The sequence below is a fragment of the Cyanidioschyzon merolae genome, chromosome 15 (genome assembly GCF_000091205.1).
Source record: "Cyanidioschyzon merolae strain 10D DNA, chromosome 15, complete genome".
Taxonomy (NCBI): domain Eukaryota; phylum Rhodophyta; class Bangiophyceae; order Cyanidiales; family Cyanidiaceae; genus Cyanidioschyzon; species Cyanidioschyzon merolae.
Window position 1 is genome coordinate 686,085 of NC_010141.1, and position 13,242 is coordinate 699,326.

The 13,242-nt window shown below is 57.4% G+C and overlaps 4 protein-coding genes across 4 annotated transcripts; 2 read left to right on the forward strand and 2 right to left on the reverse strand.

Moving 5' to 3' along the window:
- Positions 1-57: 57 nt before the first annotated feature.
- On the forward strand, positions 58-2,904 carry CYME_CMO270C (plant organellar DNA polymerase; the record flags this gene model as incomplete). Its single annotated transcript, XM_005537590.1, has 1 exon — positions 58-2,904. One exon carries the CDS (start codon positions 58-60, stop codon positions 2,902-2,904), a length of 2,847 nt encoding a protein of 948 aa, XP_005537647.1.
- A 403-nt stretch (positions 2,905-3,307) lies between these two features.
- Positions 3,308-4,678, reverse strand: CYME_CMO271C (cell cycle protein kinase CDC7; the record flags this gene model as incomplete). The annotated part of the gene is made up of 1 exon (XM_005537591.1): positions 3,308-4,678. The coding sequence occupies one exon, from the start codon at positions 4,676-4,678 to the stop codon at positions 3,308-3,310; it is 1,371 nt and encodes a 456-aa protein (XP_005537648.1).
- A 2,541-nt stretch (positions 4,679-7,219) lies between these two features.
- CYME_CMO272C (phosphoacetylglucosamine mutase) lies at positions 7,220-9,217 on the reverse strand (the record flags this gene model as incomplete). The annotated part of the gene is made up of 1 exon (XM_005537592.1): positions 7,220-9,217. The coding sequence occupies one exon, from the start codon at positions 9,215-9,217 to the stop codon at positions 7,220-7,222; it is 1,998 nt and encodes a 665-aa protein (XP_005537649.1).
- A 1,864-nt stretch (positions 9,218-11,081) lies between these two features.
- CYME_CMO273C (hypothetical protein) lies at positions 11,082-12,815 on the forward strand (the record flags this gene model as incomplete). The annotated part of the gene is made up of 1 exon (XM_005537593.1): positions 11,082-12,815. One exon carries the CDS (start codon positions 11,082-11,084, stop codon positions 12,813-12,815), a length of 1,734 nt encoding a protein of 577 aa, XP_005537650.1.
- Between the last annotated feature and the right edge of the window lie 427 nt (positions 12,816-13,242).

Genomic DNA, 13,242 nt, shown 5'->3' on the forward strand with positions numbered 1-13,242 from the left:
AGTACGCACCTCAGACGCGTCAACTGAACAGCTCGCTGCTGGCTGCGGTATGCGTTTATGCGCTGCGCTGCGTCGTTTCAGAGACCCGCAGAGAGCTACCATGATCTGCAGCCTACGCTGACATTGCGAACGGAGTGCAACCAACGCAGTTCCCCGGTGAAGCGTCTTGAAACGCGTCCAGTTATCATGCGGTTAGGCGTAGGGTCTTGCCGGTTGTGGCTGGGCGCATTCGTGTACGCACTGCGTCCCGCTCTGCGAAGAGACGGAAACGTTTGGCAGCAGTGGCGCCGGGCACATGCCCTCGTGCCTGCTGTGCCTCGACGACGCTGGCTGTGTGCGAACGCCCGCCGTTCGGCTGCTAGTACCTGGGACGAGGAAACGGACGTGGTTGGTGACGAGTTCAGCTCCGTGAACCTGGTACAGGCGAGCGCGGCAAAGATAACCGAAGGCGACGAGTTCACCGCCCAGCGACTGCAGTTGCTGAACGCGCCTGAGCGCGAGAGCGCTGCCGCCACGCTCGAAAGGTCACCGCCGCCTGGTGTAACCGTCGTGCGCAACCGCGCAAGTGCGTTGCGCGTGATTGATCGGCTTTGGCAACTTCAGAAAGAGTCGGAGCTTCTTTACGGACGTCGGGCTGCTTCGGTGCCGAGGCGATGGCGTCTCATAACGGAGGGTTGTACCCACTCGAATGGCAACGGTGTGCTCCACGAGGACAACACGCTCCAGTGCAAGCGTCTGTATCCACCGACCGCAGCGGACTGGATGGAGCACTCGCAGTGTTATCACGCTTGGGATACGGAAACCATTGGCATTGATCCGACAGAGGACTCCCCTGTTGGGAAAGGTCAGGTGATCTGTCTCTCGGCGTTCTGTGGGCCGCGTGTAGACTTTGGGAATGGACCCCGCCTTTGGATCGACAATTTTGGCGACGCACAAGGTACGCTGGACTATTTCAAGTCTTATTTCGAAAATGAGGAAATTCCCAAAGTTTGGCATAACTACAGCTTCGACCGAGCGGTCCTTTATAACCACGGCATCGACTGTCGAGGATTCGGCGGCGATACCATGCACATGAGCCGACTATTGGACGCAGCGAGACTGCGTTACTCTCTGGAGGCGCTCACGGAAGACTTTCTGCTGCGGAAGAAACGCAGCATGCGGGAGCTGTTCGGTCGGCCTCGTATTTTGAAAAATGGAAAACCAGGCAAGGAGATTATCGTACCGTCCACCAGCGAACTCCAGATGGACCCTGAGACCATGTACCACTGGGTGCAGTATAGCACCTATGATGCCGAGGCAACCTGGTATCTGCGCGATAAATTTGAGCGTCTGCTTCGTGAACAGGAGATCCTCGGCTCGGAGCGAACCATGTATGACCTTTATACGGAATGTTTCGTTCCTTTTGGTGCGGTCTTAACCGATATGGAACGCATCGGCTTCAAGATTGATATTGCGCGACTCCAAGATGCGCAACGTGTAGCCGAAGCCGACCGCCAACGTTACACTGCAATGTTTCGAGAATGGGCAGCGCGCTACTGTGCTGATGCAATCCACATGAATGCCGAGTCGGAGAATCAAAAGCGCCAATTCTTTTTCGCCCCGGTCCGGAACAAGAAAACCGATGAATTGTTGCCAGCAGAGCGCACTTTCGAGGTCGAGAACACGGAACAGGTCGTGGAGTCCGCGGGGAAGAAGCCCCGCAAGAAGCGAACCATACAAATATCCGGTCTCGGGCTGCCGCCCGTGGCGTTCACTGCAAGCGGTTGGCCGGCTTGCACGGCGGTGGTGCTGCGGAAACTGGCGGGCACGCCGAGCGCGAGTCCCGCCCAGGGCGGGCTCCTGTATGACTTTCTCACCAAAGAGCGACGGGAGAGCGCGGAGGATGCGCTTGCGGCGTGCAAAGCCGTTGAGGCGCTACTTGAGGCTGGTGCAGTCGGCACCCTGCTCGACAGTTTCATCGATCCGCTGCAGAAGATGGTGGATAAGAACCATCGCATTCATGCGTCGCTCAACTTGAACACGGAAACAGGTCGGTTGTCGTCGCGGCGGCCGAATCTGCAAAATCAACCCGCTCTAGAGAAAGATCGCTATCGTGTTCGGGATGCTTTCACTTGCGAGGAGGGCAATACGCTGATTGTAGCGGACTATGGCCAACTCGAGCTGCGATTACTTGCGCATATCGCCAACTGCCGCAGCATGATTGAGGCGTTTAAGGCTGGTGGCGACTTTCATTCGCGCACGGCGAGCAGCATGTACCCGTACATCGCAGAATCCGTTGCCCGCGGCGACGTGCTTCTTGAACCCGAGCCCAATGCCAACGGACAGGCCACTTCGTCGAAGCCGCTGCTCAAGGATGTATACGCAGGGGAGCGACGTCGGGCCAAAACACTCAATTTTTCAATCGCATACGGGAAAACGCCAGCTGGGCTGGCGCGAGACTGGGGCACCAGCCTGAAAGAAGCTCGCGAGACCGTAGATGCTTGGTACCGGGATCGACCCGAGGTTCGTGCCTGGCAGGAGCGCGCTATTAAGTTCGCGCAAACCCATGGATTCGTGAAAACGCTGCTGGGTCGACGGCGGCCTCTGCCGGAGATCAACTCCCCGAATACGAATGCGGCTCGCCATGCGGAACGTGCAGCGATTAACACCCCTCTCCAAGGTAGCGCAGCCGATGTTGTTATGAAAGCCATGCTGCTCATTCATAGCAACGCACGTTTGGCTGAACTTGGCTGGCGAATGATCCTCCAGGTCCACGATGAGATCATCCTCGAGGGGCCCGAAGAAACAGTCGAAGAAGCGGAAGCAATTGTCGTTCGGCTTATGCGTCAACCGTTCCGTGAACCGCTGCGCGTTGACCTCGCTGTTTCGGTCGCTCACGCGAAGACGTGGTTTCGTGCAAAGTAAGGGCGAGATTCGATGTCAGCGGCATCGGAGAAACGGGCTCATGTGCCGGCTCTGCGAAGCGTCTGCAATCGGGCGAGACTCGGCTAGAGTGCTGCAAGATATCGCAGATACGGTGCTTCGGGCAAGCCATAGATTGTGTTGCAAGCATTCGAGAAAAAACGGGCTACTTGAACGCAGTCCTTCATCGTTCGGATGTTTGTCGCATCGTGGCTGGTCTAGGATGATGCTTCACGAGGGACTGCGGTTGAGGTCGCGGACGCTGAGCCCGGTTCCTCAGGTCGATGATCTGCACGCGGTGCGACGATTGCAGTTACAACAGCGGTGGTACTGTGCACCATCAAAGAATGGCTCACTGAGCTTTCCGGAGGATCATAAAGGCCAAAAACCCGAAATCTTCCCAAATCTACGAGGAAGATTTTCTCACAAAGGGATGCTCTAAAAGAGCCGAGGCTGGTAGACGTCGGCGGCAATTGAGTTCGAGCATCTTGCTGAGGAGGTCAAAGGCCTCGTCTGGAACTTCCGTCTCGGAGGCTGTGTTCGGCCGCCTGCCCACCCGCAGCTGGAGACACAGTTGGCGCAGGTCCACTCCAGGAAAATTGTTCGCGGGAACAAAAGGGCGTCGACAGGCTTTTGCTGCGGACGCTAGTTTCTGGGTCCCGAATATCTGCTCGAGTTCCAGGAGGGCTTCTTCGTCGCTGCTCGCGCGAAAGAACGGATATTGACATGATAGCATGGATAAAAAGATGACGCCCGCGCTCCAGACATCGATGCAGGAATCTTGATCACGATATCGCAGAAGAATTTCGGGTGCACGAAATCCGCGAGTTCCCGCCCGCGGTGCCTCTGCCGATTCCATGGTTACTGCCCTACGTCGAGTCCGATCCTCTGTTAAACGAGAGACTTTCCATGCGGGCGCTCTAGCTGGCGTCGGTGTGAAAACGGGCGCCGTCATCGCAAGTCGCCAGTCATCCAAGCGATCGCGGTCACTGGATACCGTGTCCACTGCATTAGCTCCTGAGGAAAGTTGCCGGCAAGCGGTTTGCGCCCTGGGATCCCGCCACAAGTTTTGCCCGGAATCGCAGTCGCGGTTTCGCGTTTGCTCGGATTTCTGGGCGAGGCCAAAGTCAACAAGCACCGCGGCGTCTGGATGCTTGCGATGAAAGAGAAAATTTCCCGGTTTCACATCCCTGTGGATGATCTGATGCCGCTCCAGAACACTGAGCACGTCCAGAAGCGCGCGCATGTACACGCGCATATCGTCGATGCCCATATCCGCGATCAGGAGACGGAACGGCTCATTAGGGTAGAGCGGCATCACCATCCAGACTTCATCGTCCCGGCGAAAGATACCCTCAAGGCGCGGAATACCTTTCTCCCCTTGGAGCCCACACAGAAAGCGCACTTCCTGCTGTATTCGTCGCGGCTCGTTCGTTTTGTAGAAGCGTTTCACGGCATATGCACGATTTTGAGCGCACGCTTGGTCCAGCACGGCCCTGTACACAGTGCTAAACGTTCCTGCACCGACGCGTTCGTGCAAAACCAGTGGCGGCCACAAGCTACCGCCTCCACCAACATTTGAAGTATCCGTATATTGGGTCTCGTCAAGGCTTTCCTGGACGTCTTTCGGAATCGCGCGGGCTGATAATTGGTTTGACGATGTGCGCGCCAACACTTTCCACCTGGCGGAAAGCGCAGCTGCACTCCAGCACAGTTCCTGATGAGCCAACCCAGATATATACGCTCGTGGTATCGCCGCTGCAGACGTAATATCCATACGAGACTACCAACTTGGCCCAGGAAAGGTTCCCAGTTGCGGATCGCTTCAGTCAGTCCAGAATAAAAGAAAAGTTCAGCACGAGAGAAACGTGCATCCGGGGTGTTACACGGCGGACAATTTTTTGAAAGCACGCACGCACGCACGCATCGCCCGTAAGGAACGTCGCCGCGCATTGCGATCATGCAGCGCGATGCAGCGTTCGCGCCATCACGCGTTGCCGGGCAATAGGGTGCACGATTTGCCTGTCGCGCTCGAGGTGTTTGCTTTGTACTGGATTGTACAGGAGTCCAGTGGCGCGGCTGCCATGGCGCTGCGCTCGACGCGCTCTTCGCTACCACGACGTGCACGCGTATCGTTGCATTGAACTGCATGGCGCAGGAAAGTAGCCCGGAGAAGAGGGTATTGATACACCGGTTTGGGTTCTTCAAAATGAAGCGAACTGATCGCTGGCGCGAGCGGTATGCAGTGCGGAGGAGAGAAGTTTGTCGGTTTCGCGACGATCGCGTATTATTTGCGAGCATGGACATGTCCATCCATGCGCAGACTCCGACCATAGAGGATTTTTGCCTGCTGGTGGGAAGTGTTCTTTCTTCTGCGCTTATTTGCAAGGAATTGCGGCTTCGACTTCGATGCGAACGTACGCCAAAGGGTATGTTTCGGAACCAGGGTTGGTGTTTGGGTCAGTACGCCCAGAAATAGTTCACATCGTCCAGTTCGAGGCATGTCGGCTGATACGAGCGTAGAGCAACCATGGAGAGCCTCACCAATGAACAGCATCAATTCTGAAGCACCGCAGGACTTGAGGCAGTCGCTTGGACGTAGCCTCGAGGCCGCATGCGGCCAGGTTTCACGGGGTCCATATCGCACTTCCCGTTGGTTCGCAGAGCAGCTGGCCCGCGACCTACATAAAAGAACTCGTAAGCGATACAGCTCTCTTTATGATTCTGTTTCGGACACTCTGCTGTGGACAGAGCAATCCATCTCTGAAATGTGACGTTGATTCGTCCAGCGTTTGCACTTTGTCTTGCTGCGCGAGCTCCTTGATCACAGCCACCGCCCGGCAATGACAGATGCGATTCGATCACCGGATCGCTTGGCTTTCAATATGCCCGTCAGGGCCGGCATTGACGCCCCGTCGGCTGCACCGGATACCACGGGGAGCGCAGCGTCACAACACAGCGGCTCAGTGCATGGCATGGATGCAGCGAGTTTCCTTTCAGTCACATCACGGGCATTGCGTCGCAAATGAGCAAGAAGCGGCGGTCACGCACCCTGTAAGGTTTGGTTACCAGCATGTCTCAGGTGGCGAGCAGTGCCAGTTCCATGTGTTCAGACGCTCTGCTGATGGCTTGAGATGCTCTCGTGAAGGCGATCAGAAACCGAACTCGCACTGCTGGACAAGAATTTCCCTGTGACGCATGGTCGTTTCCCGTTTGAAACACATTTAAACCAAATTTGGTCCCGTGATGAACATGATAGCGTTCTTGGCGACCTGGGAGAGCCAAAGCAAGTATTTGCCTCGGTCGGCTGCCACGAGCAGCATGCTGCTTCAGAGCCGCACGGAGAGGCATGTCCCGTGGGTCACTGTACAGCCGGCAACACGACTGGGTGCACTATGTCGCTGTATTGCTTCAGTAGCCGACTCCTTAGAAGGCGTGGCGAAACAGCACGATTCCCGTCCAACGCGTGCAGTGTATAGAGTGCAACCAAAGCGCCTAAGCCTCGATTCCAATCGAGAAGCGCATGGCTACACGGGGGCAACGAGCAGTGGCCGCCCTGACGCTTGTCCGCGAGGACCTCTGCACCCCCATGCTGATGATGTCGGTGTACTGAACGCTTCCCGGTACGGCATCGGTGTCACCAGCGGAACTCGTGTACACGTTTGACGACGCGAAAATCACGTGCAACGCTCGCAGATACAGCCGCTGAAAGCGTACAATACACGAAACAGGCCGTGGAATTAGAGTTTCTCCGAGCGGCTCCAGACTCGGAACTCGACCGCCTGCGCAAGCATCGCGCTTCGGCGTTCCATACAAAGCGTTCTGGGTAGAGAGAGCGTTCTAACCGGACGCCATTTCCATCCCAATCTCCAATCGTTACCTTTAGGCGAGGAATAGTTCGACGCGTATCCAGGAAACGGACGGTCTAAACGGCTGCTCAACTGGAGAAGCTTCAGGAGGCACCTGCGTATTCAGGTCCAAACACCAAATCCTCGGGTATCCCGCACGGCGCTCGTTATCGGAAACGCGCGAGTTCACAGAACCTCTAACAGCACTTGGCCCCACAGGAAGCGATCGCCATCACCGGAATGCGACCCAGACGGTATCGATCGACACCATGACCTGCAGCAGTGATCGAGCGTTGCGGGTCGCGTCGCCAGTTCCTTGCCAAACCTGGCAGGAGAGCTCCAGCCTAAGTCTAACCACGTATAGAAATGTAAAATATTGCGTTCACCGCTCCAGATTGCACGAGTGATCACCATTTCCGTAACACCAATACGTATAATCATCAAAAAACACGACACTTGCGACTGTAGCTTCACGAGCCCAGGAGTCTTCTGATTTCATTGACGACACATCGGGCGAGTGAGCTTGCATCCGCTTCGGTGTGCGCTTCTGCATAAACGCGCACAACATCTTCCGTGCCGCTGGGGCGCACGACGATGCGCGCCCCAGCAACTGCTGACTCGTTTGCGGAAACGCTCTCACGAGCACTACGATAACTCGCCACGATGCGATCTATGCTTCGTTGGAGTTCGGGCGGCTCAACGACACGCTGATCGTAATCCGATGTTACAATCTGGTGACGGTCTGATACCCGCTCAACCAGATAAACGCTCGCAAGCGGTGTATAGTAGGCAGTTGCCCAGTCTACCAACGACCAGCGTTTCCACTGTAGTATCGTGGCGATCAGGAGCAGATTCGCGATGCCGTCGCCAACACCTTGATTGGCGACTCGCGCGCAGCACCGTAAGGGAAGCGGCAATGTCGAAGCATGCGACTTCAACAGCGCATCGCTGAACAGAATCGTGCCGTGGCCATTGGGTTCAAAGTATAGGCCAATATCAAACCGTCTGGCTTCCTTCTCCAAATGCACGACTCCAGTCCAGGTGCAAATGATCTGTAGCTCAATGACGCAGGCGTGATGCGCTCGCTGGGATTCCAGTTCGCGTTGCCGCTTGCGCCAGTACGCCACTGCGGCACCATTGGCGTACACGGTATGGACGAGCGCTACACGCCAGGATTTCCGCGCTGCACCCGCTGCGGCCTCAGCGCATGTATTTTGGCTCAAGTACGCATGTTCGGGATGCAGAAACCCCAGCACAAAGTCCAGGAAGAGTGTTGCCGTCTGATCCCCGTCTAGCAACATGGCTACGCCCTGCGCATCCGCTAGGAAGCACACGAGGCGATCGGCATCGCCATCGAGACTCGCACCCTGACGTTCGGGTTTGCCAGCTGGGGTCTGTGGCCAACGCTGGGGCAGCCGGTTTCCTTTCTGGACCCAATCTGCTCCGCATTGCACGTTCAATAATTCCGTTTGGGCTGTCTCCTGGTTACAGCATACAATCTGGATACCGCACTGTGTGCGGAGCGCAGACGCCAGCTCGCACAGGAGCGGCGCACCGACCCCGTTCGCGCAGTCTACAACCCAGTGATCCATAAGCGCCCGGTGCTCCACGTCTGCCAAATGGAGTGCTTCCGAGAGCGCCCTCGTGGCCTCCACCAAGGTCGATTTGTAGCGGTTGAGCAGAAACAAGGGCCGTCGCTCGAATGCGTCCCGGAAGTTTGACAAGTCCGATTCGCGCATGTCGACAGGGCTTTCGTTCCACGCTCGGACGACTGCGTGCATGGCCGGTGTCGTTGTCATGCCCAGAAGGAGCGCGTCCGCAAACGCCAACGTCTCGCCACCGGAGCATCTCGTCGCGCGCAGATAGTGTGAAAGCACGACACGTGCGCCTTCCTGCGCATTACTAGCGAGGTGCGGGCTCGAGCTTCTGCTATCATACCCCAAGAGAACGACCGGTATGCAGAGGGCGTCACGTATGGCCCGGGCCTCCGATATTTTTTCACGATGCACTTGTTCCAGAACGGTGGCGAGCGAGTCGGGCCCCGCTGATGCCCGGACCAGCCGAACAGCGAGGTGGATCCAAGTTGGGTCCGCCATGCCTCCGTTGGTATCGATAAACTTCACGCCATTCTCGTGCGGTGGGTTATGTGACGCAGTGATCATCAGTCCTACAGCTACAGTTCTGAACACTGAAGCCGACAAACCCGGAGCTCCCAGATCATCATGGTGTCCGACTTTGTTGGCAGGAAGAGTGCTTCGGGCCTCGGTTGTCGATGCCCTTTTGGAACCGTCGAGGGCGTGCCTCAGAGCTAGGAAACCTGCTGCGAGCCCGCAACAGAATGCAGCTTTATCGAACGCGTGATCTCGTGCTGAACCCCGAAGACCTGCCGCGCCGCACTGAAGGTCTTCTGGAACTGTGTCCGACCACGAAGGTAAATAGCGCGCAAGCTGGTGTGCCTCCCAGTCCATATATGGCGTTGTCGCCCCACGAGAGCACCAGAGAACACTGCGCTCTGCGGGCACGACGAAGGAGAGTCGCAAATCGTTGAAGTACGGAAGCTTTCTCGCAGCGCTTGAACAGTCTCTCAAGAAGCTGGTGTCAGACAAAGAAAGGTGCCTGAACAACTCACTCTGCTACTGCGTTTCGATTTCGTTCGAGGATTTCTCTAGGTTGACAGCCTCATTCATGGAAAAGCCGGACTCAAGGTTCATGGTTTCATACGCCGGTGAAAGGATGCTGGGTCGCCCATGTATTGGCCTGACTCCATCCCTTCTCTGTCGCTGGATCTCGTTACGTCATTCGAATCAAGACGATTCGCCACATACCCGTAATATTATTCGCAAAATAACCGCATTCCTTCTCACATTCACACGTACGAGCCTCCGGTCTTCTCACTTCCTCACGTGAAACATGGCTCAAAGCGGGCAAGCGTCAAGTTTTCGATGTTTCTATTTTAAACGAATCATGGGCAGTGCAGCTCGCTTCGCTCGATTGACAAGGAACGAAACTCCACGCGATCCCGTGACGGCCAGTTGAAATGCTCTTGCCGAAATCTCACTGGACTTGACACGTCAATTCCGGTGGAAAGACTAATTGTCGGTTCTTTATAAATATAGATGACGTGAATTTCGACACGAGCCTGATACTCGCCCCAAGATGTACACCGAGAGGCTCGCGTCTCTTGTGTTTGCCTGATAGAGAGTCTTGGGTTCGGGCTTGAGGCACTGCAGCGATCGCTTCTATTCGAGATTGCGCCAGAAGGTTGCACGAAGGACAAGCAGACAGATCCAAATTTTTCAACTTGGTCTCCAGCCCGAAGATTCGTTCCTACGCTTGGTTCACATGGAAGGCATCGGGTTCCACTAATTCTCAACCGCACGGGATCGCATGCGCTTGCCTCTGCAGTGCATAGGTTATGCGCCCGAGGTGATCGTCCCGATCAAGCGCACGGTCGTAGAGTACGCCATCGGACGCGGAAACGGGGCAGGGCATTGAGAGTGGCCTGCTTGGCCCGTCAAGAGCATGGACCAAGCGCTGAGGCAAGCGTGCGTTTGTCACAGGGCGGCGTTCGGAACCAGCGCATGTGCAGTGGCCATACGGGAACACCGGATCACAACCAAGTGTCGCCGCTGCACAGCGCACACCGAGGCTGCAAACAAACAAGATGAACATGCCAAGTGAAACTCCGATCGCAGCCGCCGCCTGTGCATCAAATGCTCCTAAATCGCCCGAAGCAGTGACATCGGACATCGAACGCTACCATCAACATCATTCAACTGCTGTCAACAAAGCTGCACGGACAAGAGAGATCCGCGCGCGCAACACCAGTGCTTCGAGCGCGGAAACGGAAGCAATCACAGAAACCCCCCGCAAACACCAATCTAGACGACACATGAAACTCACCCAAAGGTTAACGCATCCGATCGATCCAGAACATGCACTCCGCTTTATGTCGACTCGGACCACATCGTGATTCGGTGCATCACCAGCTGCTTCGGCGAGCTGTTCGTGAGCTGCATGCGTTGCCGGCAGGCTGCAGGCGACGCAGCGGTCGCGTGCATGAGCGTGGCGCAGCGGGCGTCGCGGACACGCACCGTAAACACGCATACGCATGCATGCACGCACGCAGACGCACTGAGATGCGATCGCGCGCGGGCGCATGTCGCGGCACCATCGACGCTGCTGCCGCCGTAGAAGGCGCCTGGCGATGCATCGCGAACGGATGGCGACGCAGCGCGCGCCGTGGACACGTGGCGCGCATGATGCGTGCATTTTCCCTTGAACACGCAGGTATCGCCGGAAGTACACAGAGGGCACGCTGCCCCAGTACATATGCAGAGGCTTGCTCCTCATATGTCGGGAGCGGATAGCTGCCGCAACTTTGATGGGCTTGAACCCTTCCGTGACCAGCGGGAACCACGGCCGTCTGGCAGCGGCGCGAGGAGCGGCGACGCAGTGCACGCTGCGGCTGGTCCGGTCAACGACTGGGGCGGCGGCGGCGGCGGCAGCGGCAACGCCGTGCGGGATCCTGCAGACACCAGAAACCTAAGGGATGCTGGGCAACACTTTCCACAAAAGAAAAGGCGCTTGAGTGAGGGCGAGTCAGAAGCGTTGATGCGTTTTCGAGAGCTTCGCTGTGAGCGACTTGACCTGAGCGAGTTGCCCCCGTTGATGCCGGCGAACGATATGCTATCCCCGGCAGCCGCACTCACACCGTCAGGTGCTATATCGGCCACGATTTCTGAAACAGAACTGCGACTGGTGCAGACAATCGCAGAGTTTGGACAAAATACGAATACCCCGCGAATTCTAGCGGCGATCCAGGAACATCATCAAAAGGACCTACTGGGCATGCCCGCTGGGACTACGCTCGGGCCCAGCAACATGCCCAGTACGCTCAAGCCATCGGATTCATTGCTCTCTAATGCAGCGCCAGCGGGACTTTCTGGGACACTGGACGCGATGTCGTCGCCAGCGCTCTCTCGGGACAGCGTTCCGAACGTTCCAGACTCGGGATCGATAACGCCGCCCATGGACAGTAACGTTGAGCCGCTCATGCCCGGTTCAACGCTGGAATGGTGTCGCCAATACGCCCGTCAGATAAGCTGCCAATATGTTGACGAGCTGCGACGAAGGATGCGGGGCTCCTGTCGACAGTGCGCGGCGCCCTACGGCTCGTGCAGTCACCGGCCAGTCGACCGCGACGCTGCGCTGGGCGAATGGAGTGCGCTGTCGCCGTCACGCCGTCGAATTGCGAAGAACAGGGAAACGGCAGCTGTCTCACGCTTCCGCAAAAAGGTGTACATGGAGAGCCTCGAGCGAGCGATTATGAACCTGGAACGAAAATATATGGAAACGAGAAATGAACTTGCACAACTTCGCAAACTCTTTGACATGAGCGTCACACCCGTGACACCGATGCATGGACGCGCGGCGCCAGCGACGCAGCCTGAGCGCAGGGCTGAGGCGGACAGTGCCGCGCGCCCGCCCTTGGCAACAGCTGCGAGTGACGCGACAGGCGCCCTGCAACTCATGGGTGCCGTCACCGCATCCGACGCCCTAGGCATGCTCGATGCCGACCGCAGCCCGCCAAATGTGCAGCAGAGAGCACCTGGGCCGGTCGCACTGGCTGCTGAGCCCGCGGAACCGTCACCGCGACTGCTGGAGGGTTTCCTGCGTCCGCTCCTGGCCAGTGTGGGCATCGAAGGCGAGAACGCCGCAAACGCAATCTCCGGGGCGATGACGACGGCACTCCAGGATGCACAATCGCGCTACGCCCTGCTGCATGCGCTGCGTATGTGCGCAGGCACCGTCGCCGGCACCCATGAATCCGAAGAAAACGTGGATGCAGCCACGGACTTGACTGGGCTGGCGACCAGCCCGTGTCTTCGTCCGTCAGCAGCACGCGCTCGAGCGAATTCCTGTTCCAAGTCGCCGGTCGAGGATCTGGCTGGCGACGCTTCGCCGCTCGCCCTGGGTCGCATGCACTCGTCTCCGATGGTGTCGGCACGGGCGTCGCGCGCCTCCGGCTCCAGACCTCCGGATTCGGCATCCTCAGGGGCCTAGACGTTTGCTTGCAGGCCACCACGGGAGCCGCTCTCCTTGTGCATGTGCATCCATTGAGCGTTGCGGTTGTGGTTGCTGGTGTCCTCATCTGTGAGAATGAGGAGCAATGGTGATGGCGCGCTAGCAAGCCTGAAACCAATCTGCCTTTTGCCTGGCATGTTTGGCTCGCGCACGCGTACGCAGGCATCGCTTCCGTCTGTGTGCGTCTCGCGTGGCTCGCAGCAGCAGCAGCAGCAGCAGTAGAACACAGGCGCGAACGGCGCGAGCAGTGCCCGTCGCGGTCGGATCTCGACTCCATGCAGTCGCAGTGCGTGGTCGGGCACCAATTCCACCGGCTGCCTGGCCTTGATCGGGCGTCAGGTATGTGGTTACGGGCGAGTGCATTACGAGATTCCGCCTTGGTGCATTTTTTAGGACAGTAAGAAAC